This window comes from Canis aureus, chromosome 13 (genome assembly GCF_053574225.1).
Source record: "Canis aureus isolate CA01 chromosome 13, VMU_Caureus_v.1.0, whole genome shotgun sequence".
Classification (NCBI taxonomy): domain Eukaryota; kingdom Metazoa; phylum Chordata; class Mammalia; order Carnivora; family Canidae; genus Canis; species Canis aureus.
This window is the reverse complement of record NC_135623.1, coordinates 19,539,978-19,566,985: the sequence shown is the minus strand read 5'-3', so window position 1 is coordinate 19,566,985 and position 27,008 is coordinate 19,539,978. Positions and strand designations below refer to the sequence as shown.

Sequence of the window (27,008 nt, the reverse complement as noted above, 5' to 3'; positions counted from 1 at the left end):
AGAGCAAGGAGCAAAGCCTCAGTGTTCCTGAGCACGCACGCCCCCAGCCCACCTCCAGTCCCCAGAGAGGGGGCGGGGACTGGTTAGGGCTTAAGGACGCTCTAGGGCCAGACCGCCATATACGTGAGCTGTGTGTCCTTCTGCAAGTGACTTTACCTCTCTGGGCCTCAAGTTCGTCAATTTTCAGATGGGGACACTCATAGTTCCCACCTCATGGAGCTGTTGTGAGGATCTAACGAGCTAAAAATGCTTAGAGCCTGGAGTACGGTGAACCATCAGTGAATATTCGCTGTGATTGTTCAAGCTTCTTTCTGACTCTGGCTCATTTTAATGTCAGAGACAAGGGCTGAAACTGCACTGTGGTCACCTCTGTGGGCTAGTGAAGGAGAGTCTTGCCTTACGGTTGGAGCGCGGGCTGCATGGAACCCCCACATTCGAGGACCCTGCCATTACCCCCCTCCCGGAGCTGCCCAGCATGTGCTGACACCCTGTCATGCCTGCCCTGGCACTGTGGACCCAGCTGGGCCCTGCCCTCAGGGCACCCCCAGCCCAGGTGGGTCCACAGTGGGAAAGCAGGGTAGGAGGGCCCAGCCAGGAGGTGTGGTCAGAGAAAGGTGAGGACCAGGTATGGGAGGGGCTGGGCGTCCTCCCCCCCCCCCCAGTTCTCTGGGCACTGGGCAGCACCCCAGGTGTCCTGCAGAGCCCTCCCACCCCACCCGCTCACTAGGCTCTACATCCTGAGCATCTCTCAGAATCTGACGACCCTCCCATTCCCACGGCCCCAACCCCCAACCAAGAACGCAGGGCAGCTTCCTTCCTGGGCCCCTTACCTCCAGCCCAGCCCCTCCACTCCCAGCCGCCTGGGCAAAGCCGGTCCCTACAGGGCTTCTTCATAATGCACCCTGCAGGCCCGAGCAGGAAGACAGGGTGCAGCCCAGCCATGCAGCACGGGGTCAGGTGTGGTTCGTGGATGGTGGCAGCAGGTGAGCCAGGCCCGTGGCCCCAGCTGCCCAGCTGCTTACCTGTGGATGGTCTGCCCCGCAGGTGTGTGCTCCACCTCCAGCCCTGCCTGCCGAAGGACGTCGATGACTGTGTTGTTTCCCAGAAAATGACCTGGAACACAAGAGACGGAGAGGGCTCAGCCACATGCCAAGCCACCAGTGGCTGGGGACAGCTTTGGTGACCCATACCGAAGGCAGTGCAAAATGTATCTGGAAGCCATCCTGCTGCTCCCTGCGTAGGCTCTGCTGCCTACCCATCATCCCTCCCCTGGCCCCAGTTTGTGCGTCCCCTTCCCCTCTGTGAAGTGGGAATGATGGTAGTGGCAGCCTGTGGGGCTGTGAGGACCGCGGGGACGGCGGCTGGCCTTGTGGCAAAGGTTCACAAGTGTTTCAGGTGGCATCACTGTGGCTTGTACCGTTAGGCTGACCCAGCCCCAGACTGTGATGACCCGCAGCACAGTCTCTCCGGCTGGGCCACACGCAGTTTTATACCAGAAAAATGAAGTGAATTAAGACAAACAAACAACAAAAAGAAACAGTCAACAGGGGTCATGCAAGGCCCAGCTCTGAGAAAACCTCCTCCAAGAAGCCCTCCAGCCCTCAAGAGCTTTGTGGCTCATCTCGCCACAGCTCGAGGCTCCCTTCCTTAGCACGGGGCTGGGTTCTGGTGTCCACGTCTGTCTCCCCACTAGGCCCCACAAGGCAGAGACCACTACCCTGTACACGCCGGCTGGACCTGGGCCTTCATGGATTCATTTGTTCACCTTCTATCCAATGTGTATGGACCACACATAACAACCCAGGCCCCTGGGTGGCTCGGGAAGATCCGTGAGCTGTACGATTCCGGGGAAGGAGAGAGCAGCGCATGGTTGTGCCGGCTGCAGGGTCCAGCAGACGGCAGCAGTGACCCAGAGGAGATGTGAAGCCAGAGCTGCACAGACAGGGGTGGCCCCTGCTGGGGGGCCGGTCTTCATCTCACCCCGAGCCATCAATCATTCATTCAACACATGTTTATGATGCACTCGCTCTGTGGCCGCCCTGTGCTGGTGGCTCAGACTGCAGAGAGGCACAGCCCCAGACGATCCCAGAAATCACCGTCCTTCAGCAGGACGTAGGCCTGAGGTCTGGGAACACAGCGGAGGCCCTCCAGGGCTCTGGGCAGGAGGAGTCTCCGGAGGCAGGACCTGCTGGGGGGCCGCAGCCTGGCAAGCCCTCGCTAGGCCTCGGTCTCCCCACCTGTAGGCTGCAGGCAGAGTGGCAGGGGCCGCTGGTGGCCTCCTAGCCGCCTGCCACCCTGCGACCCCCCCTTGCTCAGACGGCCATTCCCCTCGGCGCCCCATCCATCCCAGAACCTGGGGGAAAATCCCGTCCTGTTACTCTAATCGCCTATGACAGGTGGTGACAGGTGGGGGGCCACAAGGTCAGCACGCTGACAGCCCCAGGGAGGTCTGAGGAGAACGGAGGGTGGACAAGCTGTGTGGGAACTAGAGGTTCCAGCCTGGGCGGGCGTGAGGCTGGGAGGCAGGGGGAGCCCGGGGTCGGAGGGCGGGGCCTGCAGCACCCCTGGGCCCCCTGCATACCTCTGGGCTGGCTTGGGCTCCCTTACGCTGCCTGACCACGGCCTGACTCCACCTGGGGATCACTGTGGAAGGCCGTGGGCCTGGGAATGAGAGACCCGGGTTCTAGTCCAAGGCCCACCCGGCAAGCCCATGAGGTTCAAATGCTCTTGATGTCTCTGTACAAGGAAGGGATCCATGGCTTTTGTTTGACTCCAAAGACCCCTTCGAAGATGTACTCTCCGCCCTGCTTCCCTTTCTCCCTTTCTGTACCTATTCAGTTCAGTCATCTGACAGAGGCCAAACGAGTGCCCATCCCGCGCGAGCCAGTGGTGAAGCGACAGGGGCAGGTTCCAGGCACTCAGTCTCAGAATCAAGGTCTTGATCTGGGCTAAGTAAGGACGTTGCCAAGGGAAACATAACCTCAAGTAGGGAAGACTTCCTGGAGGAGGCAGTGATAGCTGAAGGGTGGGGTGAGAATCAGCCCGGTGACAATGAGAGTTGGGTACATGGTGGGTGGTGTTGCGACAGGGGAGCGCCAGGGGGAGGGCTAGGGGATACGCGAGGCTCATTTGGGAAGCTGACTGCAGGAGACACCCACGCCCTCCCAGGGCTCTGGCCTCCACCGGGTCCTGGTGGGGATAGAGGCCCAAGCTCCTGCCATGGCTGTGATCCTGCTGAGCGAGTGGCTTCCCTGCCCCCAGCCCCAGTTTTCCTGAGTGTCACATGGGCATCCATCCCTTTGGAGGGCCGTAGGGTCCTAACAAGGCAGGGGGAGTGGCTGTCCTTTGGAAAAGCCCAGTGTGCACTCGGGTGACGAGCTAAGCCAGTCTTCGGCCAGGAGGGACCGCAGAGCCCTGCCTGGAGTGTGACGAGCTGGGGGGGACCCGGGCACACAGGTGGCAGGAGCGCCCTGCTGGCCGTTCTTGGAACTCAGTCCTGGCAGCCAAGGCAGTTCCTTCCCTGCCTCCCTGGAGACCCTGCACAGGCAGCGGCATCTGCCTGCAGATCTCAGGAGCCCCCGGGGGGATGGAGGGGGCAGCGCATGAGCCGCAGTGTCTGTTTGCTGAGGCTGTGCGACTACTCTGCAAGGAAGGTTCCCGATGCTCTGGAGGCACTGTGTGGAAGGGCCCAGCCGCCAGAGCTCCAGCTGGGTCCCAGCGCTGCTGGACAGCCATCCGGAGGCCCCTCGGCGCCCATCGTGTCCTCAGCCTCAGCAGCTCCGGGTTCTAACTGTGCAGCTCAGGACCCCGAACAGAAGACTTGAGATGCTTCGAGAAGTTGGAAGGGATCAGAAGGGTTTTCTCAGGCCCCAGCTGTCCTGGTCTTCACCCACCTTCACTGCCTTGCCTGTGGGCAGGGAGAGGCCATCGGGGCAGACGGGGCTCCTGCCTGGCTGGGGGGCGCCCTCCCCTGCAGCCCATGCCCCAGGACGGCCTGAGCCCATGTCCCCGCCCAGCCCCCCTCCTGCACAGGCCCCCACGACCCTGTGCTGTCCCGCTTCTCTTTGTAGCCCTCTCACTGGCCCAAGGCCCCTTCTTGGTAGGTTCCTCCTTCTGCCCTGTGAACGTGGGGCCCCCAGAACCCTGTCCATAGCCTTCTGTTCCCTCACAAGCTGTGGACAAACTGTCTATCCATGTGGCTTCAATTACCATACAGCACGGACCACTCTGGAGCTACTGCTCCGGCCCAGACCTTTTGTCGGGCAGCCCATTGGACGTCTCCACCTGACATCCTCCAGAGCCTACAGAATCCAGCTCACCCTCCCCTCCTAGCATGTGTCTCAACTGGCTCGGTTATCCAAGTCAGATGGGCCCTGTCTTGTCTCTCCCCTCCTCCTCGCCCAATCAGTGACCGAAGGCCCCGATTTCTCCCCCTAACCATGCTTGACCAGCCCAGGGCACCATCAGCTTCTGAGTCACTGCACACACGCTCTTCCCTGTTTTCTCTCTGCAGCGAGAATGATCTTCCTACCCCCGAGATGCCCGTCAGGATGTTCCCAACAAGCCATTCGAGGGGAGGAGCCCCGTCTGATTCATCCTTGGCCCCATGTCTGGCACACAGCGGTGGCTTAGTATGTTTGTTGAATGAATGAGTGACAAGACCTGTTACTCCACATCCTTGCCGTGATCTCATCCTATCCCCAGAAGGCTTGTGCTAGCAGATCCGCTTCCCTTGTAGCCCCCGCCCCGCCTCCTGGTGATGCTCCTGCAGATTCCACCGATCCCGGAGCTTGGGCCTCGCACCAGCCCGAGTCAGGGCCCGGTGCATGCTGTCCCCAGGGGCTGGCAGACAGGGCCTAGGCTTGCCTCCAAGGTCACAAATCCTGAAAAAGTCACCACGCCCATCCTGGAGACTGGAGGAAAGGGATGGAAAGTTTCCAGAGGGGCCCCACAGTGTTGGGGCTTAGCCTGCAGGCTTGCCCAGGCTCCTGGGGTCTCCTGGCCACTGCGCAGCACCTCCTTTCCAGTACTGACGGCTGTTTTCTGGCCAGCTCTCTGCAGGAAGGCACGTTCCATTTCATCTGCTGAGGCTACATGCATGGGGAGAGGAGGGCGGAGAGGGAGGAGAGCGAGGGGCAGGGCGCACAGAGCCACAGGGACAGAGAGTAGAGGAGACGGGACAACAGAGGGCCCAAGAGAGAAGAGGGACACTCCCAGGGAGAGCCAGGCAGAGGAAGAGAACGCCAGGACACAGAGAAACAGAGAGAAGACAGACAGAGGTGAGGGGGGGAGAAGGGCTGGGAGACACAGAGATGGCAGGAGGGAGAGAGGGGAGGGGAGAGACACTGAAACACAAAGCGAGAAATAGGAAAAGACAAAAACAGAGCAGAGATACGAAGCGACAGAGATAGAGAGGGAAGGAGAGAGAAAGAAAGAGGAGAGAAGAGACAAAGAACCCAGAAATGAAAACTGGGGCACAGCAGCAGAAAGAGCAGTCTACCGAGGATATCATGGAAGGCTTCCTGGAGGAGGGCCTTGTGTAGCCAGGACTCCCAGGACGGGTGGGGTCGGGCAGGCCGGGAGGAGGGGGATTATTGGTCTTACAAATGGTGGGACTGGTTTGCCGGTTGTCTCCCGCCCCACAAGCCAGGGTACCACTTAAGGACATTCCTATGCAAACGGGAGGTGTCCTGTGCTGAGTGGGCACAGCCTCCTGATGTCCCGGTGCAGAGACAAGGCTCCCCTTCTTCCAGGTGTAAGCAGCCGTGCGCCAGGGCAACGGGCCCACAGAAGAGCAGAGGCTGGAGCTAGCCTCTACCCGTCAGCTGGCCATAGCACCCTCCCCGTGGAGGCAGGGGAGGGCGGAGCGCGGAACCCTATTCTGGGTTCAGGACCGAGAACCTGGCTCAACAGCCACCTGGCTGTGTGACCTCCGGCAGTTTCCTTCACCTCTCTGTGCCTCAGTTGGTCTCATGGGCCTTCCCACCTCTAGGAGTCCATCACCGGATCACCTCAACACAAGCTCTGGGAATCTCCTGGGTACGCGGTGCTCCTCACATGTCATCCCACTTCATCCTCGTGGCACCGCACTTTACAGACCAGGCACTAGAGCTCAGAGAGCGGAAAGGCCCTGGGTGGGTGGCACTGCTGGCAGGAAGCTCCGAGTCCTCTCCAGCAATGTCCTAGGTCACCGCTCGCTCTGATACATTTGCTCTGAAGTCTTAGCGTCTGCGAAGGATCCTGAGTTCACACTCGGGGGGCAGGGAACTGTCAGCAACGTGTGTCCTTTCAGCCTTCACCAGATTGGAGAGAGGGGCGCGTGAGTGCTCAACAAGGAGAATGCGACAATTAACAGGGTAACATCAAGGTAGTGTTGCGGGGCCGGGCGGAGGGGGAACCAGATGTTCCCACAAAGGCTCCAAAGTCCCACGGGCTCCCCTCGGCCAGCGCACGTGTTTTCTCTCCAGTGGGCCCGCTGGGTTTCCAGTGTTCTCTCCTGGAAGGGGAATCCCAAGCTCATATTTATGTTCTGTCTGAAATTAATGCACAGGGAAACTTTCAAATGCTAATCTAGCTGCCAGGATTAGCCGGCCGGATGTGAAGGGACAGAGGTGTTTGTTTTCCTGAGGAAGTGACAGGAGAAGGCTGCGTGGGGGGGATCTGGGGGTGCAGGGGCACCTGGGGGCACCAGGCGGCTTCTGGTGGCCCAAGGAAGGTCCGCCTGGGAAACTGGCAGGGCTGGGCTTCCTCCCTTCTGTCTTGCCAGCCAGGCCGGGGCAGGGCGGGGGCATTTTTAGGTCAGTGAGGACTGAGAGGACGCCTCCCCTGCACCCGGACTTGTGCCAGGAGCTGAGACACCTGGCCCGCGCCCCAGAGGAGATGGCAGAGGGGTGGGCTGGGGGCGGCAGGCACGCAAACCCTTCCAGGGCGGCGAGGGCCCTGCAGGGACGGAGGGCCGCCAGGGGCTGTGCGGCTAAAGGAAGGCCTTTCCCGAAGGAGGACTTAGCGCTTGCGGGGGGCATGATGGAAAAGAGGGTGTGGGTGTGGTTCCGGGTGGTTGGAATATGAAGTGAAAGGGGAGGTGGGCTGTGGTGAGGGTCAGGGCAGTGGGACAAGCCAGGGAACTCTGAACCGTGGCAGGACGAGTCTAAGGGGGCAGGTCTCAGCTGGGCCAAAGAACACTGTCCTGGGCTACTGTCCAGCTCTGTAAGGGGGTGGGGGCCCCGTCCCTGGAGGAGTGCAGGCAGAGAGTCAAGGAGTGCTTGTCAGGCCCACGCATCCGAGATTCAGATACCCTCCAGGGAGCTGGGCATATCTGGCTGGAACCTGATTCTCCCCCTTAGCCATCTGCTCTGCTCCGGACGCTGCCAGAACCCAGGACGTCAGAAGCTAAGAGCCCTGAGCCTTCAGCTCAGCTCTGCTGTTAAATAACAGGAGGATGGATACAAATACCAAGAAAAGCAACCCCACCCTCCATTTCTCCAGAACTCAGCCTGAAGTGGACACTGATTCCTAGTGTCACTTGATGCCACTATGATGCTTCCGAGGCCAGAACTCCCCAGTGTCACACAGGTGGAAGGCAGCAGAACTGGGGCTCGCCTGAGCCCCTTCAGGGCTTGGAGTGTGTGTGTTTAAAGGGCATTTCATGGGGGCAGCTGCTGAGGTGGGGGCTCCCTGGACACCGGGCAGCCCTCCCCCTCTGGGGCTGGAGCTGCTTCTGGGCCTCTGACACCTGTCCGAGGGTTGCCCAGCTTGGGGGCCCGCTCGGGACCTCCCCCAGTTGTGCACTTCCTCTTAGAAGCATGCCCCTACCTCCTCGCTCCAGGCCCATCCCTCTACACCAATCCTGTTGGTTCTTCTAAAATCCCCAGGGTTTGAGCCTTTTCATTCTCTTTGGACCAGATCCTCTTTCAATTATTACCGGTTAGAGGTGAGGAGGCCTCCCCCTTGCACCCCACCCTATCGGTGGGACAGAAGCCCTGGGGTTTGGGCCAGTCTGCACCCTGAGGGCTGGAGCCAGGAGAGGCTCCTCAGCAAACTGTTAGGGACCTCCTACCCGGCAGGCACGTGCCAGGCCCTGGGGACGCTGAGACTGGCCAGACACAGTGGCCTTTCCTCCTGGGGCCTGACACTACTCGGGACCCACGCGATCATCAGGCAGAGTGGTTCAAGATCATGGCAAGGCGCCGGGGGGGAGCCCCAGAGACAGAGCCTGTGATGGGTTCTGTGACCCAGGGGGTGGTGCCCAGCCCAGGGCTCACTGCTCTACAACATCCAGATGCTCCTTTCCTAGATTTATAGCACCCGGGACCCCAGGAGAGCTCCCTGCTGGCCAACGTGCTCCTGAGCCTCACTGTCACTTGGAGCTGAGGCCAGCTCTGGGGTCTCCGTGTAGTGACCTTGCCGGGGCCTCAGAGGCCACAGAAGTCCTGTCCTTGGGGGACTGTGGGCTCTGAGGGGCCAGGACTCGGAAGTATTTAGGACACCAAGAGCTCACATTTATCCAGGGACGGCGCTGCCCTGGGGCCTGAGCGAGGCCAGTGCCAGCCCCCCGACTCTCAGGCTCCTTGTCCAGAGGAGGAACCTGATGGCAGAGAAGCCAAGTACCTGGTCTGCCCAGGCCATTTCCTCTAAGGAGAAGCACCAGGTTTCCAACTCAGGTGGTCTGGCTCCAAAGCCCATGCTCGGAATCTAGACTACTCTCTTCTCCGGCCTTTGTTCACGGCCCAGCAAGAGTGCCGAGCCCATGGCCGATGGTCCATAAATCCTGGCTCACAGATGCAGCCTAGAACATGGCCCTCCATCCTCCACTGTCCCCCACCCACAGGGCAGGGTTGGCTCCAGTGGGGGACAAGCCAGCAGATGGGATGTTCCTCTGGCTGGCTGGCTGCTCTGGGCTGAAAAAGGAAGGGTGACTCTGGCCAGGGATCACAGCCCGGAGCAGCGTGCCAGCTGCCAGATGTGAACATGGTGGGAAGCAGGGCCCTTTGAAGCTCCATTGGAAATTCTGAAGCACTTCCGGACGCTGTGGCCTCATGTTCCAGCGTGGGGAGTGTGGCAGGCCATGGGCGTTCCCCCGGGAGAGGAGAAGGCAGCTGGGTGTGGGCTGCCTGCTTGCTGGGTCCCTCATTTCTAAGGTTCAAAGGCCCCACGTGGGACATGGCTGCTCTTCTGTGCTCAGCTGTGAGCTCTGCCCCTGAGGCTACCGAGTGGAGAAGCCAGGTGGGAGGGAGGTGGGTGTGAGTATTGTCCTGAGGACCATGGACATGGTGAGGAACCAGAAGGCAGCTGGACCAGCATCAGGAAAAAATGTAACTGGTTTCCACCTCCTCCAGGAAGCCTTCTCTGACTTACCTTCCCTCCTAGAATGGGGACGACAAATGTGCTCGGCACAAGCAGGGCTGTGATAGGGAAATCCTGCAGGGCTGTGGGAGCGTAGAGAGGAGGTGATAGAAAGCCCAGGCAGGAGAGGAAAAGGGTACCATCAGCAGAACAGAGGGCCCAAGTGGCAGCTGGATTTTTTTTGGGGGAGGGAACTGGCCACCAGTAAGAAGGGCCTATCAACGTGACCATCGTTCCACTCCAGTTCCATTTCTCTCACTTGCCATCTGCCTCTTGATGTCCCCGTCTGCCAAATGGAATAATAAATACCACCCCGCCTCCTCCAAGAGGACTCGAGGACACAAGGGTCATATGGACGTCCTTCAGGCAGGAGATGCCACTGGCAGGGAGCTGTGGCCGCTGCTATTAACATGAAAGATGTTACGGTGGTCGGTAGGCTGGGCTTCTAGCCCTTCTCTCAAGCAGAGGTCTTCAGCTCAATCGGCCTGTGTCCCGGCCCCCGGCGTGCTTCTGAGTGTGAGCCTGTGGCCCTGGGTGATGCTGGGTGAGCTGGATGTGCGGGCACTTGGTGGCAGTTGGGGCACCTCTCTCTGCTGCCCACACAGCCCGCCTGAGGGCTCTTCGAATCCCACTCCCCATCTGGACCTCTGTTCCTGGTGGGGCAGGTGGCAGCAGCCCCGCAGGGAGGGATCTTAGCTCCCACACCCTCCCACTAATCTAAGGGTGACTGAAGCAAACTACACTAGAACGGGAGAAGCCCAGATGATAGGCTGCTGGGGTGTTAGCGCCACCCCGCCCGAGAACAACAGGATCAAAGGGCTTTGGAAGGTCAGAAGGTAGAACCATATTCAGATTGTAGCACTTCAGGGTTCTGGAAAGTACGGTAACTATCGGCTCTAGCGTTTGAAGTGAATGGGGCAATGGGGCCTAGTGATTACGTGGTCCACCTTCGGGTCTGGTTTGCATCTCCAGCCCAGCTCTGCCAACTTCTACATCACTTAGTCCATTCCAGATTCTGGGATAGCTGACAAGTAAACACATCTCAAGAAGGCCCAGTTCCCCGGAGCTAGGGACAAAATTACAATTTTCTTTTAGTGCCCGGGACACAGACTTCCTTCCCCGCTTCTGCAGGGCCCAGGCGATACTGTGTGACTACACCTAATGAACTTGATTCGGATTCTGGGCCATTTGGTCTTTGTAGAACGTCTCCTGGGTGTTGGCGATTCTGCGAAGGCGTGGGCCCTGCCGTGGGGTAGCTCACACACAGTGGGATGCTCACTGAGCAGGGGGTGCTGGCCAAAATCAGGAGAAGGCCCGGGGCACAGCATTCACATTTACAACCTGGCCGTTCGGTGTTGCTGTGACTGGAGCCCCCACAGGTTGGCGGGCCCTCGCTGCCGGTCAGCGTCTGTGCTCCTAGTGGTCGGAGCAGATCTCGGGGCCCAGGGCCGACATCACTAGTCAATCAAGACCTTTTCTGTGCTGAGCCCGGATGTGGCTTTATTATCCTCTATGCCACCAGGCTCCAGGCAGCCACCACGCATCGATCGCAGTCGGCCCAGAGACCTGTTTAACTTCCTGTCCATGCCAGTTCTTACGGCCGGTCTCGCTTGCATTTACGCCAATGTTCTCTTTTTAAACTGAGAACCCTCCTCCACTTGCTTCCTCATTCTCTGCAGATGACTCCCCCTCCGCCCCCCCTAGAAAGTGGAGCTCTGATTAGAGAGCCATCGGGTGACTTTCCCACTAGCAAGTACCAGTCTGCCGGCCTCCTTCCTGCTTCGATTGCAGGTAAGGAGGTGGCCTTTACCCGTGGCCAGACCCTCTACTTGAGCTCTGGCCCCACTCTTCCTGCCTCCTTGGAAGCCTGGGTGAGTATTTTTCCCCGCTGAGCAGCCTCACCCCTCCTATGGCATTCTTTCCATCACATTTCAGGCATGCTCAGTTCTGTCCCATGGTAAGAAAAGGGGGTAGGCAGGGGGGACAGTACAGTTACCAACTTTTTCTTTGGTCAAGTAAGGCCTCTGAAAGCTCCCTTTGCTTTATATTACCATGTTTTGTTTTGTTTTTAAAGCAAAAGATGTTTAACTTCAAACATGGTAGAAAGGAGATAATTTCAGAATATTAGATGAGCTTGTAAATTGAAGACATTTAGCTAATAAAAACTCATTATCTCATACCTATTTTTCTGCTACTTACAGAGGAACAGAAATCCAAGAACCTGCACAAGATCTCTGGGGGCCCGGCAGGCTCAGCTTGTCCTTGAGCCTGAGAGTGGAGAATCAGGCCTTCCCTCCCCCGGGGCGTGCACTCCTTTCCATGGCCGTGGTCTAGGTCGCTCCAGAACATCTGGGTTTGCACACTGGCCGCAGCCACCTCCTGGAGTGGCAGGGCTTCCGTCTGGGTCCCTAGATGTCACCCAGGACTGCTGAGAACTATCACCCATGTTCACACCCCAGGTGCCCCTGAACCCACTGAATAACCTTCAATAGGGGTCATATAGAGCCTTGCTACAGAAACATCACTGACACCACCGACACTGACATCACTGACACTACTCTTCTGTGGGATGTGCCAGATAAAAAGATGCCCTTCCCACAATTGTGACCATTTCTGGAATTCTAGAGCAAGGGCCCCATGCATGGAGGAAACCGCGAGGACTGGGACCCTAAAACCAGGGCTCAGGTTGAAAGTCCGCCTGCGTGGCCTTGAGGAAGCCGTTCTTCCTCTCTGGGACTTAAGCTTCCATCTGCAAAGGGAGTATCATAAACCCCACCTCATGGAGTCATTGCGGGAATCCAAGGTAAGATACCCCATGAGCGTGGAGTGGTGGCTGGCTCGCAGGAGGAGTTTTTATTTATAAAGATCCCTCCACCGTGGCTGAGAATTTTAACCTGTGATCTATAATGAACATATTGAGCACAATCTGATGAGGCAGGTATCTTCATTTTGCAGATGAAGACACTGAGGCCCTCGGAGGGGAAATGGCTTTCCCGGGGTCTCTTAGCTGACAGTGGTGGAGGCACACTTTACACCCAGGCATCCTGACACCAAACCTCCTACTCTTTGTCCCAAATGTCTCCATAGAGCAGAACAGAGAAGGAGTGGCCGACTGCCATCAGCACTGGAAACCCCAGTCTGTGCCCCTGGGCGTTCAGGAAGGATTCTGGAGCAGCGGTGGGCTGGGGAAGGGTCTGGACGGGCACTGTGGGAGGGGAGGGCAGACAGGGGAGGCTCTCCAGAGCCGCAGAGCCCGAGGCTGGCCTCTAAGGCTGGTCTGTCAGAGAACAGCAGAAGCTCAGCAGGGGCCTGGTTCAGCATCACGTTTCTGTTTTCTGACATTTTTCCTAGAGACACCATGAACCTGGATCTGAGAGGCCTTTGCACGAGCAGCCACGTCCGGGGGATGGGTAGGCCTGTTTCCAGGGGCAGAGGCCCTCCCCTGCTTCTCATAGCCTTGGGGGATCCGGGCCTTGTTTGAGGACCAGACAGAGAATGTGGAGTAAGGGTCAGTGCCCGATGGTCTAGGGGTGCCGGGGATGGGACTGATAGGCGCCCAGACAGGAGCGTGTAGAGGACTGGAGTACCTGCAGCTTGTCTGCAGGCTGCATGCTGTCCAAGATGCTCATCCTGGCGGGGCACGTAAATCTTCGGCTGGGCATAGGATGTGGGATGCGGGAGCCACATGGCCGTAAGAACGCCATGAGGCAGGTGTGGGCTTTTCTGGCTGCAGGCCGTGTGAACGTGTCCCATGCCAATACAGTGGCTGTCACACGTCTGCACAGCTGGCTCCCTGACGACACCTAAGAACAGAACCCCCTGGATCAGAGCTCCTGGGCCTGGGCTCCAGTCTGGCCTCTGACCCTGACTTGCCAGGAGCTTCCCCCATATCTTGGCCTGTAGGGACCTCAGCGTGTCCCGGGCTCGGAAGAGGTGGGCAGGCTTGAGTTTGGAGGCTGCATCCAGCTTTGAAATTCTCAGGTTGAGGGTAGATGTGCAGCGCAGTGTAGACCATTGTTTCTGGGGCGGCTGGGCCTCCAGTGGCAGCTGCCGGCAAGATCTGTGCAGGGATCTGGGCTTATTATTGGACAGCAGGCCTCTGAGAGCCGAGGCAGGGCTCACATTGCCCTGACCTGTGCACCAGGCCCAGCTGAGACCAGGAGGAGAGGATCTGGTCCATATTCATTCACTTGTTCGTCCTTCCACTCATTCATTCTTTCATACACTCATCAAGCTTGAAACCTATTACATGCTACTAGAGACACAGGGTGAGTACGTGGCACGTGTCCTCCCAGAGCTCAAGGCGGGGTGGGAGACGGAGCCAGCAGGGGTCACCGGCTATGTTGTGGGGAGCAGCCTACAGGCAACGAAGGCTGGGCTGGGGCTGATGGAGGCTTGGATGGGGACAGTGGCCCTGGGGATGGACAGAGTAGATGGATATGAGCCTTTTCAGGGGTCTGTCAACTGGACCAGCCAGGGACCAGCTGGATTTCAAAGATGGGGAAGAAAGTGGAGGTGAGCATGGTCCCTGAGTGGACATTTGTGTCTCCACAGATGTGGGTTTCAGGAGAAGCAGGCCGGTGCCCAGAGCCCACACTGCTGTGATTTTCATCTCCAGGCTCTCCTGTTTCCTCACCCGCAGGGAAGAGCTAGCCTCGGACCCTGGTGGCTCTGGTCTCGGGCCCTGGGACAGGTGGGGCATGTGCAATGCTGGATCTCTTGCTGGCCTCCCTCAAGGACAAGGTTCACCAGGGGCCCCTCTTACACTTGAAGAGAAGCCTGGCGGCTGGCTTGGCTCAGAATGCCTCCCTTTTTATAGTCAGTGAGGGGCCATTCGGAGCAGGAGCACTGCCCAGATGCCCATGGAGGGAGGCAGCTGGATGCTGACCGGGTGTGTTGGGGAGCACTTACTCTCCTCACCATCCACAAAGCTGTCCTAACTCACGCCTGGTCCCCAGGATGTGTCCTGCACCTGGAGAGTAGCCTTGCCCTCTTCATCAGCCAAGGTCCTGCTCCTGCTGGCTTCTCCGGACACCCATACGGGAACCCCTCTCTTCTCTGAAAACTGTTTAAATAGCTGCTGGAATCACTAATGGCCCAAGTGCTTTCTGAATCCTTCTGTTCAGATGAGGAAACTGAGGCTGCCAGAGGGGACAGGAGGCCATGGCAGTGCTCTCACACAATCTGGGAGTCTTCTGGTCCAGCTGCAGATGTGGCTTCACAGAGGCTGTCCCACGAGCCTCTCCTGTGCTGAGGGCCCCCCAGGAGGGAAGACAGGCACAGGCTCTGGCTCTCCCCTCGAAAGTGTATGAGGTTGAATGCAGAGCGGGGGAGGCAGGCCTCACTCAGTGGACATGCCCACTGCAGAATTGGCATGGTCCTGGGCTACAGAGACGCGCGGCCTGAGTGGGCAGGCAGGGGAGGGAGGGCGGAGAGGCAGCGGCCGTGAGGGCTCAGCCCCAGCACCCCAGGCACGGCCCCTCTCCCTTCATTGTCAGGCAGCAGGAGGTGGACGGCGTCCACGTGAGCAAGAGATCCATTTCTATGCTGTGGCTCTGCAGCCAAAGCTGACCGACAGAGGAGGCAAGTGCGATCCCCTGGTCCCATGGTAGACATCGCTGTCATCACGGGAGACAGCACAGGGAAAGGAAGGAGTGAGGGAGGAGAGGGAGGAAGAGACCGGAGGGCCAACAAGCCTTGCACCTGGACATCGCGCTTCCCTTTGCACAAAGAAGCCAGAGGAGAAGCACCAGGCTCACGGCCCGCGGCGGGGTGATCAAGCTTGTAGTGACTCAGGGTGCTGACGATGACGGTGAGGGAGCCCCAGCCTGAGTTCCTACCATTAGGTAATTGAAATGTTGCCGCTAATCTAACGCTTCCCCAGATAGCGGTTTTCAATTCGTCAGATGATCATTGCTATCACCGCCCACGCACGGAAGAGGGGCCTGAGCCCTCGCAGGTACCGGGCAAGGTCACGCGGCCCGAGCGGGCCGGGCCGGGCCACAGGTCGGGGTGTGGGGCACCGGAGCTCGCAGGCGTGGCCCGGCTCCACCGGGTGGGCTCGAGGCTGGGCTGCCAGGGGCCCCGGCTCCCGTCTGAGCCCTCCGCACGGCCTCCTGGGGCGTGAGGGGCTCCCGAAGGCGCCCGGCCCTGGCTCGGCCCCTCCTCCGGCCCGCGGGGCCTAATGCGGCAGAAGCCTTGGCTGGAAACCGCGGAGTGGGCCGCGTGGCTTGCCCTGCTCCATCCGGCCTGCGCCTCCTCCTGCATGAAGGACAGACCAGGACAGGGTCTACGAACCTCCCAGCCCCCCAGGATTCTGCAAGCAGGCCCTTCCCCACGCCGGCCCAAACCTGCTCCGAAGGCGAAGAAGCAGATCTTGTCCTCGTTCTCCTGCAGAAGCGCCATGACCCTCTTCCCCATCCGCTCGTTCCTCTTGTAGATGAGCTCGTGGCGGAAGTAGCTGTCGATCTCCTGGGCCGTCACCTGCTCGTGCGGCGGGAGGGTGGTGTTGATGAAGCTGGGCAGCTGCAAAGGCAAGACAGAGGCGCCCTCAGTGCTGCCGGGCCAGGGTGGCCGGGGCTTTACGCAAACGCGCCCCGGCAGCGGAGCCTAAGTGCCCCTGCGGCGGGCTACACGTTTGGTCTGGGTTTTTCATCAATTCCAAAAACGCTTTGAGTGGAGTGTGGTCATTCCAGTTTTACAGATGAAGAAAGCAAGAGTGGAAAGATCCAGAGACTGAGCAAGGTCACACAGCCACTGAGGTAGCAGCGCGGGGAGGAGAGCCCGGCTGCCGCCTCGCACGTACGGCTCCCGCGTCTCTGCCCTGTGGACTCTCAGCTTCCCGACGCCAGGGTCCGCAAGGCAGGACGGCTCTCAGCTCCTTCGCTGTCCTCCCGTCAGCCGCCAGCCTGGAGTGCAAGGAATTCGGGTCAGCAAGCGGGTGTGGAGGGTCAGCGGAGCTGCCTGGCGGGGCAGAAAGGCCGCAGGTGACAGGGGCAGGCCCACCTGGACTCAGGCCCGGTTCTGACGCTCTGCGACTTCGGCCAAGTTACTTAACTTTCCTGGGCTCTAGTTTCCTCGTGTGTGAGACGGGGATTATGTGAGAGCTACGCCCAGGGCACCCTACAGAGATGACAGGAGAGGTCACAGGCTAGTCCCCCAGTGCCGGAGCCCCGGCGGCCACCACCTCCCCTCCCCAGGCCCTTGGCTCCCAGGGGAACCCTTCCATCCCTCCTTAAACACTGCAGCTCCGGGCCCACGGCCGCCTCCCGTTATGATGGTTGAGTCTACAACCTGGCTAGAACTTTCCCCATTTCTCAGCTCCAGGCCCACTGTCCACGCCCAGTTCTGTGGCTGGGGGCGGGTGTGGGGGCAGCATCACTGACACGTTGCTGAATTAGGCAGAGAGCTCCCTGAGTCCAGGGACAGAGCTCTTGCCCTTCCTGGCCCCCGGGCCCCACACAGGGCAGCTGCCCAGCAAGGCTTCTGGAACCACGAACATAAAGTCGTGCTGTCCTTCCCCACTGCACTGCCTCCTCCTGGGCTCTTCCATTCCCAACATTTTGTCTTCCTGGCCTGGATGTCAGGCCCAGTGGTTCTGGCACCCTGGCCTCCAATGGTGGATGGGGCCTGAGAAGAAGCCACGGGGCCATGGGGGAGACTGAGGCATGAGTCAGAACATACTCTCTATTTCCCGCAACCCCTCACTGTCATTCCACCTTCCGAGCTCTTGTCCACAGGATGTCTTGCATCTGGAGTCTCTTCTTCCATCTCTCTCTCTGTCAACTCAGGCCAATGCACAGAACGGGAGGCCTCTCTGACGGATGGGCTAGCTAGGTGGAGCATCTGGCAAGAGACAAGGTCCTGCAGGGCTTAGCTCCCAAGGGTCATGTGACCCAGCCACATGGCTTTTAGAGCCACTGACAAGTTGTCAACACTCTTTCTGAGGAAAATGGAGACGTCAGCAGAGGCTGAACCTTCAAGGATTTGGACGGGGCCAGGACATCTGTCTCTGATATCTGTTGGGACATCTGTCTCTGATATCTACTGGCCAGGCACCAGGGTGCTCCCCAGAGTGGGAGGGGAGGGGCTTTTCCACCACAAACTCCTGATTCACTGTTCTGGGATGACAAGGCAATGATATGACTGATGAAACCTAAACTTGTTCAGTGCACAACCCGAGTGGCTGTGTGCAGCAGCCCTGCCAGTGCCCAATCAGAGATTGGTGCCCAATCAAAGTTGGGGTTTGTTTGGTAAACAGATAAATGGAGGAATGGAGCTTCCACCAGTGACGGGGAGGGATGATTGGCAGCCCCGACAAAGCAGGCCACATTTGGGCTTGATGCAGCTCCAGGAGAGGCTCCTGAATGGGGGAAGAGTTGTGGCTTAGAGGGTTATTTCTAGAAATGTGGTCCTCTCTGTTCCTCAGGCCTCAGGCAGGGGAGAGAATGTGGATGATGGTGTACCGAGAAATAGACATTTATTCAATCGGTGAACAAGTACGTGAGGGAATGAGCTGAGAGGCAGTCGGTGGTTATGGACGCGGGTTCTGGAGTCAGACAGCCAGCGTAACCTGGGACGGGGTCCCTCCTTTCCCAGTTACCAGTTGGGTTGCCTGTCTGTAACTAGCAAGTTCCTTGTGCTGTCTGAGACTCCGTGTCCAAATTGGTGACATGGGAGTAATATATGTTGTTGTAGGAATTAAATACAGTCAGTTTTGGAAAGTGCTTATTAGCACAGCACACAGCACAAAGAAGGTCTTGACTACACGGCAGCTTTCTACACCTCGCCTGGGGGACGGAGCGGGCTTCGTCACCTTTCCCCCACGATGGCAGAGGCTACAGTGAAGGGTGGCCTTGGGCAGAGGGTAGAGGCAGGTCCAACAAGTAGAAGCCTTCAGAATCATCAGAGAGCCATGAAGGAAGCATCCTGCTTTCCTTCCCTCCCACCAAGTGTCCCGGCAGAGGCTCTTCCTCCTCTGATTCTTGACCATGAATGTGCATTTGTGGAAAGACAAATCTCCATTTGTTCCTTAGGGAGCTAAAGACATTTAACGAGGACAAGAACCAGAAAGGTCGATGTCAAAGCCACGACGGAGTTAGGCTAGCCACCAGGGTTTCCGGGGCTGCCCGGCAGCTGGCGGCCATTCTCTGCACGTTTCAGGCTGACGGGCCCTGGCTCCATGCCAAGGATGGGACTTGGGTTTGGGCCCAGGCTGGGATGGAAACAAATTAGTGATGTCATTAGACTTGTCAGGAGCCTTAAATCTCCTGCGACAAGTTTAAGTGCAGGATGTACCATAAAGGACATGTCAGGTCCCTGGGGTGCTAGAGCCGTGAGCTGGAGGTGGTGTGATGAGATAGGGCAGGGCGGGGGGTGGGGAGTGACTGCAGTGTAGGCTCCCCGGGCACACAACCAGGACAGGGTCAGGCCTGGTGGTCAAGTGCTCCGGTCTACTGATGTCATTGACCTCGATGGTCTCACCCCTGCTCTTTGGCCCATCCATCCAAAGCCACTTTCCATGAACTTCCATGGGTCTAGCTAGGCCCGTGTCAGGCTAGGGGTCACAGAGCACCCTCAGCCTGGGTCTGCTGCCCTGGATGAGGCTCACAGCCCAGAGAGGAGTCCGAGCACTGTGGGATCCGTGCTTTGAGAGGGATGTGGGAGCTTGGAGCCTGGCCCCTGACAGACAACCATGTGTCTGCTTTGTTCAGGACGGTCCAGTTTCATGGCTAGGCTAGACTGCCCCATGCCTGTTACTTATTCTGACCCCTAATTATATTTGACCTTTCACTCTCCAAAGTGTCTGGGTATGGATGGCAAGTATATGGCTACTGTACACCTAACACAGGCTGAGGGCTCAGACAGGGCCTCCTGGGGAAGCGGCCTTCGGGTCCCTGCTGATGATGGGCCATTGATGGTGCAAGGGACCTGGGAGCTTTGGAAGGCTGGGGCACGAGCCATTTCTGAAGGCGAGATGGAGGGGTGGGGAGGCAAGAGAGATCGTGGCTGAGGTGCACCCAGCCCCTGCCCCCATCCTGGACCCTGCACCTGTACCTTTGTCCTGCTTCAAGTCTGGACACTGCCAGGGGACCCAGTGCAATTCACCTGCCAGGGGCAAATCAGGCTCAAAGGAAACCTGAGCTTGCTATCTGCTGAGGTCATCCCATTCCTCCGCCTCTCAGCTCAGTGTCAGCCCCGGCCCCGGCAGGGCCCTGTCCTGCACACTCCTGCCCCCAGCCCGGTTACTTCATGCCCAGGCTACCCTGAGTGTTGACCGGGTCCCCTCGGCCACAGAGCTCACCAGCCTCTCCCCCGGCGAATGACACAGGGCGGGGCTCTGGCCCAGAGCTCTCAGACAGGTACATCAGAGTCAGAGCTCTCAGAGTCCTGGGCCTCCTCTGCAGGGTCTCCAGATCCTTCCTTCACTGTCTACACTTCATGGAGCATGGAGCACACCCACATGGCATCCTGGATAGCCGTTCCCTGATCCTCCCTCTGTCCCAGCAGGAGGGAGCAGCAGGGCAGCAGGACAGAGAAAGGTGCAGGGTGTACAGGGCGGCATGCACGCTCAGCCTGGTCCCCGGTTACACCTCCAGCCCAAACCCACCTCCTCCCCTGCTCCTTCTTGCCTCTGCTGGAACATGCCTCCTCCTCCTGTCCGTGGCCAAGTGGGGTTCTTCCCTGACCTCTCACCTTGCAGGCATCCTTCCTTTTTGTCCCAAGTCCATATAAACTCTTGCTCCTGCCACAGGCCCCAGCTGCACCCCGTACTCTCTCTCGGAGCAAAGGTCACACTTGGGTGCCTTTGCTTGGGGAATGTCCCGTTCTCTCCTAGGAGACTGGGAGCCCCACAAGGGCCGCTTTCTCCGGCTGCCTTGCCCCTCACGGCCCCAGATCCCTTCTCATAGCACTGTGCCTGGTATTTACCAACAGTTTCATTCATTCCTTCAGCACCTATTTACCGAGTCCTGCTCTGAGCCAGGCACTGGCCCAGCGTCAGATTACAGATGAATAAAACAGACCAAATCCCTGTCCCTAGGGAGCTTATGCTCTAGTGGGGAGGACAAACAATAAATAATCACTTATCGATGAATCAAAATACGAAAGTATGTGAGAAGATGATAGAGACCTCAGCGGGGAAGCAGAGCCTAATAAAGAAGTTGAGGGTGTGGGAGCAGGGGCCAGGCTGCAATTCTCGATCAGAGAGTTGGGGCCCACCTCCCTTGGATGACGGTGTCTGGGTTAAGATGGGGGTGAGCCCTGCTGATACCTGGGAAAGGGCAAAAGTGAAGCACCCCCAGGAGGTCCATGGAACAGCTCGGAGGCCCACACCCTCGAGTGGTGCATGTGAGGGGAGGGCAGAGGACATGGGGCTGGGGGTGGGGGAACACCCAGGGCCCACACAGGTCATTACATAGACTGGCTTTTACCCTGAGAAACGTGGGGAGCCACTGAACTGTCCTGAGCAAGGAAGTGATCTATTCTATCTCAACTGCTTCTTAAATAAGTGGTTAACCAAGCATCATGACGGAAGGCACAGGGACCTGGAGAGGCCTGGGGGGAGCATCTAACTCCATCCAGGGTATCTGGGGGGGCTTCTCGGAGGAAGTAACAATGGGCCATGGCCAAGCAGGAGGAAAAGAGGAGGGAGGAGCCTGAACAGAGGCACAGCGGCATCAACGTGTGAATGGCGTGGGGGAGGCTACAGGTGGCACAGGTCAGCAGAGCAAGGTGCACGCGGCAGGGCGCCTGGGCCAGGACATGGTCAGCAGAGGGCGAGGTGGATGCCTGGCAGAGTCATGCTCAGCTCTTCGGGGTGCTCCTCACTCTCTGCCCCACCTGTGGGTGGCTTGACTCAAGGCAGAACACCTTCAGCTGGACTCCAGCCCAAGCTCTAACCACGAGCGTCTCCTCAAGGCCTCTAATTTCCCCAGAGGCTGACCTGAATCAGAGGCCTCCCTGCTCTTACAAGGCTAAGCTCCTTAAGCCCACACACGCCAGACTCAAGTGCTGCTCTGGATAACTTGGGAACTCAACAATTAAGTGGTGTGGGCTTGCACAAGTCTCTTTGTGTCTTTGAGCCTCAGTTTCCCCGACTGTAAAATGGAATACCTGCGGAGAGAAGATTGCCTGCACCTGGCACAACATCGTAGGTGTCTAATAAATGCCATGTGGGTTCATACGGGCCGGGCCTGTGGAGCTGGGGACCTAAAGGCTCTCTGGGTGGGAGGAGGGGAGCCTCACCTGGGCTGTGTCGTGGTTGAAGATGACAGCGTTGAGATCCCCACAGTTGTAGTGCTTGATGAGGTCCTCCGTGGTGTAGGGCGCCTGCAGGCTCCCCGCCCGCACGCTCTCGTGCTGCAGCAGGGTCTGGTTCAGGGCAAACAGCACCTGCGCAGAGGAAAGAGCGAGGAATGAGGGCTGTGATTCTAGATCAGCCGAGGGCCCTGACACCTCCAGGCCCGGCTGGCCTCACTCTGCACTTTGGGGCAGCGGACCCTGAAACGGAGACGGTGCGTGGGGCCTAGGCCTGAGTGGTGCAGCCCGAAAGCCTCCGCTGGCCTCTGTTCTCATCTGCAGCCCTTTGCCCACGCAGGCCTCCACATCCGATCTCATAATGTGGCAAAATGAGAACCTAGCTGTGTCTGGGTTTTGGAATGATGGGTGAGTTGGTCTTTTGACTAAATTTGTCTTATTCCTGTGCTAGGGAAGCTCTCAAGTGAGCACAGACTAATTCTGTAATCAGGAGCATGGCAAACAAAGCAAGACAAACGAACAAAACAGAGAACCACTTAGATGTCAAGGCCCCCACCAAGACCACTTTTCGCAGGGTCCCCCTCACCCCCAGGCGAGGCCTGAGGAGCCAGGCCTCTCTGAACCATCCCCATGCTGGCGCCTGGCACGTTCCCTCAAGCTCCTCCACTCTGGGCCGCTCTGCGGGGCCCTGGGAACACAGCTGCACCCTCTCCAAGCCTGCCTGGCATGGGGATCACGTAGAGCACCGGACACAGTATCAGATGCCCTGTCCCCACGCCCGGGACCGGAATCTCCGAGGGGGAGCCCAGGATGTGTACTTTTAACAGGCTCCCTGGGAACAACGTTAGTGGTCTGATTGCTTCTGGAATGAGGACCACCGCTCTAATGGAACATGGCCTGCCCCAGGTATGAGGGCCCTGAGAGATGATCCCAAATGTCCCATTTTAGATGGGGAAACTGAGGCTCCTGAGAGGAAGGGACTTGTTCAATTCTGCACACCTGGGGCTGGAACTATCCCAGACCCCTCTGGCCGACCAACGGGAGGAGTCTGACCATGATGTCGATTCTTCAGCACAGGTGCAGGGAAGGCTGCTGCGGGTCTGGGCAGAAGGTCGGAGGCAGTCTCAAGCCACCTGTCCTTGTCGTCGCCTGGCCACCAGCGTGCCAGTCCTCAGGCCTTGCTCGTGCTGTTTGCACGTCATCATCTGTTTGCCATCTTGGACCACAGTCCCGGGCGGGCCTCTCACCGCCAGTTCAGTCCTGAGCATCTCCCACTGGGCCCAGTGCAACCTGTCCCACTTGCCCCGTCCCATAGTCATCTGCCACAGTCACCTTTTGAAAGCACAAATCTGATCGTCTTCCTTCCTTCTTTTTTTTTTACCCCCTCAAAACTTTCCCAGGTGCCTCCTGCCCTCCAAATAAAGGCCTAGCTGTTCAGTAGAGCCTGCAAGGCGGTGACCTGGCCCCTGCTGTGGTGATGACCTCACTTCCTACCCAGCCCTCCGTGCCTCCAAATACCCAACTACTCAGCACTCTTCCGTCTCTGGGCTGCTTCTACGGTGTTCTCTGTGCACGAGAACCTCCCGCCTCTGCGCTCCACTTGCAAATTCAGACTTGGCCTTCCAGGCTCTGCTCAAATGTCTTCTCTGGGAAGCAGCTTCTCTGAGCACCTGGGGGCTGAGTCAGGCCTCTCCCTGGGGTCCCCCACAGTCTCCTTGTGTGGCAGACTGACCTAGTAGTGGCTCCAAACTTTAACCTGTCCACGTATCCATGCCCTTGGCCGTGGAACTCTGGCTCCCTCTCATTCTGACTCTGGGTATAAGTAACCATGACGCACAAGCACAGAGGCCAGGGCTGCTGCTGCCTCTTGTACCTCTGGGGCCCTGACAGTAGCCTGTGCTAGCCCACCAGGAGTGGGCAGAGCCGAATTGCCTCAGTTGTCCCACCAAGGCCATCCCAGTCCAGCCAGCAGTGGACTCCCAGACTATGTGAGTCAGGACAGCTGAGCCCAGCGGGGGCCCCCTGCCACCGGGTTCAGATACCTGAGCACATGCTCAGTGCTGGTGCTGCCCAGCACAGCTGAGGTGATGGACGAGTGACCCGCCATGCTTTTGTCCGCCCCGTGTGAACATGACATTGTGCCTGCTATTTAGCCGCCTGGCTCTTCCGTTAGGCTCTGAGCTTCTTGAAGATCAGACTGGCATCTCACTCATTTTTTATCTGCAGCTCTCTGCACAGGGAAGAGAGGAGGCACTCTATCCTTTCCCTAGCACCTTAGTGCCACCTAGTGCCACCTGCTGTGGTCAGTCACTTCAGGTTTCAAGGCTCCTCATTAAGCCCCTCAGACTAGACCCCAGAACTTTGGCACTCTGCATTTGGGGCATGCTGCTTCCATGTGGCATAAGTTTCCACCAGTGGCATCAGCCACATGATTCCAGAACACACGATCTGAACAGAAAAGCTCAGGTAATAAGGGGCGTACTGAGGTGGGCAACGGGGCCCTTGGGAGGTCCCCTCTGCCCATCCTCCCCACACTTTTGTTTCTGGTAGGCAGAGAGCTGGATAGGGCTGGGGTGCAGCAGCCCAGGCTGCACCCTGTAATGAGCTGGCTGGAGATAGGTCAGACCCCACCTCTGAGCCTTCTCCTAGCTCTGGCGAGCACCCTGAAATTCAATCCATGACCACCTGGTGCAGGGTGTCAATGGCAGCTTGGTGGCTGGGATGAATCACAGTAGGCTGTGGCCCGTTGCTGTGCACATCACTAAGGCAACAGGCACTTCCTCCCACACAGAACACGCCTCGCATGAAAGCATCCACGTCAAGCTGGGGTGCTCCACTTCTCCTGGGGGCGGGGGCCGGGATGCACAGGTTTCCTGTGACCACACCCTGCCACTGCATACACCTGCTGCTCTTCAGTGTCAGCACCACCTGGCCTTGGTGAGGTCATCTGTTCAAGTGCCCAGAAGACCCCACTGGAGGGGAAATGGCTCCCCTGGGCCTTTCTAGACACACAGAGTCACTTCTGCAGTCATGTGGCTTTCGTGGAGCTAGGAGGTGTTCCCAGGAGTTGGGTTACAATCTGTAGGGTGCTAGGAACGGCCCTGGCGTGTAGTCAGAGAATGCTTGGTCAATAATAAGACTTGAACTTTCCCAGATTGGACCTGGAAGGACCCCTGTAGGTCATCTGGTCCAGTGTTTTTTTTTTTTTTTTCTTTTTAATGTTTCTTGGCCACAGAATCCTTTTTTACTGTTACTGTTTTCCAAAGGACTTAGAACTCCATATGTGGAGCAGATTAAAAAAAAAAAAAAAGTGGAACTTTTTGTGACTGATGGGAGAAGACCTGCAGCAGAGACCCCAAGCCTCCTTTGTGGAACCCATGGGTCTCCTGGAGCCCAGTCTGAGAACCACTGATCTCATCCTGTGCCCCCATCATGTAAAAGAGACAGGAGACAGAAGCCCAAAGTGGGCAAGAGAGAACTCATCCAGGCCCACGCAGCAAAGCTGGGGGCAGAGCAGACTCAAAGCCAAGTCTGACGCCCAGCCCAGCACCCTTTGTGGAGCTACAGATTGGGGCTGGATGTCTGGATATTCACTGGCACAGCCCAGGTTCATCCCACACACGTCTTTCCTCTGGAGCCTTATGATACAGCCAGAAATAGCCACAGAGTATTTATTATTAGCGTGTTGCATATAGAAAACTGAGACCAGATCATTTAAGAGGCATTCCCAGTGTGGCACAGGCAGTGTGGTGGGGCGTGGGTGGAAACCCACGCCTATCATTCTGGACTCTCGTGACCCCTGGGTGAGGTCTATGCCTCCCACCCCTGGTCTTGGCACTTATCCCGTTAAGTGTCCATCTCAAGTGATTCCCTGTTCCCTGCCTGTATAGACCAAAAGCTTGGTAAGGGCAGGAAGCCTGCCTCTCTGTTCATGGGTCACTGCTGGAGCAAAACAGATTTTTCGGGAACCGTTCTGGAAGGCAGACTGTGGACTCTGAGTCACATGCCCTTTCCCTACAGCTCTCACCTCCTAGCCATCCTTTGGAACTCATAAAGAGGTCCTCAGCGGTTCATTATAGGGTTGTCATGTTTTTTGAGCACTTACTCTATGTCAGGCATCTTCTAAGCTCATGTTATTTTTTTTTTTTATTTATGATAGTCACAGAGAGAGAGAGAGAGAGAGAGGCAGAGACATAGGCAGAGGGAGAAGCAGGCTCCATGCACCGGGAGCCCGACGTGGGATTCGATCCCGGGTCTCCAGGATCGCGCCCTGGGCCAAAGGCAGGCGCCAAACCGCTGCGCCACCGAGGGATCCCTAAGCTCATGTTATTTAATCTTTACAGCAACTCTGAGGTAAATCTAGTATTAGCTTCAATTTATAGATTTAGAAAACCCAACCCTACAGCAAAGAGACAGTAAGCAACTCACCAAAGGTGACACAGCTGGACAGGGATGGGACGCACGCTTGGGCTTGGGCAGGCCAGCCCTGGAGCCCATCCTCCTAACTGCCCACTGCCCACTGGGGCCTCCCTCTGCTCTCCCTGGGAGAAGGCCAGCAGAGGTGGTGTCCTGATTCATAGATGGGAAACCAAAAAAGCAGAGAGTGCCCAAGGCCACATGGCTTGTAAAGGGCAGAGCTGGGCTTTGGAAGGATGTCTGTCTGGCTCCAGACCAGGTTCCCATGACTGGAACTTCAAAATAATATGTGCTTCTTCATAAGCACTCTTGGTGCTTCCAACAGATATAGGGAAGCTACACTTATTCATTCAATCAACAAACATTTACTTTCTGTTGATTCTCTGACCTCCCAAGGGCCCCAATGCCCACGTCAGTACGCTGCTTGTTACGTCTGCAGAGATCTGGGGTCGGTGGATTAATTGGGCTTAGTTTCCACCTCTGTGGGGGCTCATCTCAGAGGCAGACATCCCAACTGACCATGACGGTAGAGGGTGGTAAGTGGGGCCTCTGAGGCCCCGTGCACAGGCACAGAAGAGCCTCGCCCTGATTTCTGCCTCCCCCTTACTCAACCCTGAATTCCCAAGCCTGGCGCTGGTCACAGACTCCCGGGCCTTCACGTCTTCTGCTCCCAGCCACTTTAGAATAACAAACCCTCCTCGCCCAGAGCCTCCGTGGCCCACTCTGGGATAATGTTTATGATAAAGCTTTGACATGGAATAACAAACGCTGGGTGGAGGCTAGAGTCCCCTTGTTCCCCCTGGATAACCACGTGAGGAGGCCCAGCCACCAGGAGGACCTGAGCCTCCCGGCGCAGCCCCCCTTGCCAGCGCTTGCCCGCCAGGAGCTGGCCCGCGGTGTCTGCTGAGTGTAGGCCCAGAATTTAAACACAGCTTCAAAGCAGGCTGAGGATGGAGTGAGGCAGGCGCCAGGAGGGTGGGGGCAGGTTTATT

The 27,008-nt window shown here is 57.9% G+C and overlaps 1 protein-coding gene and 2 long non-coding RNA genes across 15 annotated transcripts in view; 1 reads left to right on the top strand and 2 right to left on the bottom strand.

Annotated features, from left to right (window-relative positions):
* The window catches only part of TRABD2B (TraB domain containing 2B), a 213,615-nt gene that overhangs the window by 18,924 nt on the left and 167,683 nt on the right, over positions 1 to 27,008 (bottom strand). For 10 of the 13 annotated variants that reach the window (XR_013350367.1, XR_013350368.1, XR_013350369.1 and 7 more), the window contains exons 3-5: positions 21,589 to 21,735; positions 15,693 to 15,867; positions 1,023 to 1,113 (exon numbers count right to left, since the gene is read on the bottom strand). Coding sequence is in view for 8 of the 13 variants with exons in the window: in XM_077845033.1 (XP_077701159.1) it covers positions 1,023 to 1,113; positions 15,693 to 15,867; positions 21,589 to 21,735 (413 nt within the window). In the remaining 5 variants the exon portion in view is untranslated. Of the gene's footprint in view, positions 1 to 6; positions 377 to 1,022; positions 1,114 to 2,581; positions 2,737 to 2,830; positions 6,294 to 15,692; positions 15,868 to 21,588; positions 21,736 to 27,008 lie in introns of those variants that run through there. The other 3 variants (XR_013350371.1, XR_013350370.1, XM_077845036.1) reach the window with 3 other exon arrangements.
* On the top strand, positions 9,216 to 25,130 carry LOC144281998 (uncharacterized). Its single transcript, XR_013350372.1, has 3 exons — positions 9,216 to 11,213; positions 11,544 to 12,145; positions 23,001 to 25,130. It is a non-coding gene; the product is annotated as an uncharacterized LOC144281998 (long non-coding RNA).
* On the bottom strand, positions 15,885 to 17,339 carry LOC144281999 (uncharacterized). The gene is made up of 3 exons (XR_013350373.1): positions 17,061 to 17,339; positions 16,348 to 16,464; positions 15,885 to 16,250 (listed from the first exon to the last, which is right to left on the bottom strand). It is a non-coding gene; the product is annotated as an uncharacterized LOC144281999 (long non-coding RNA).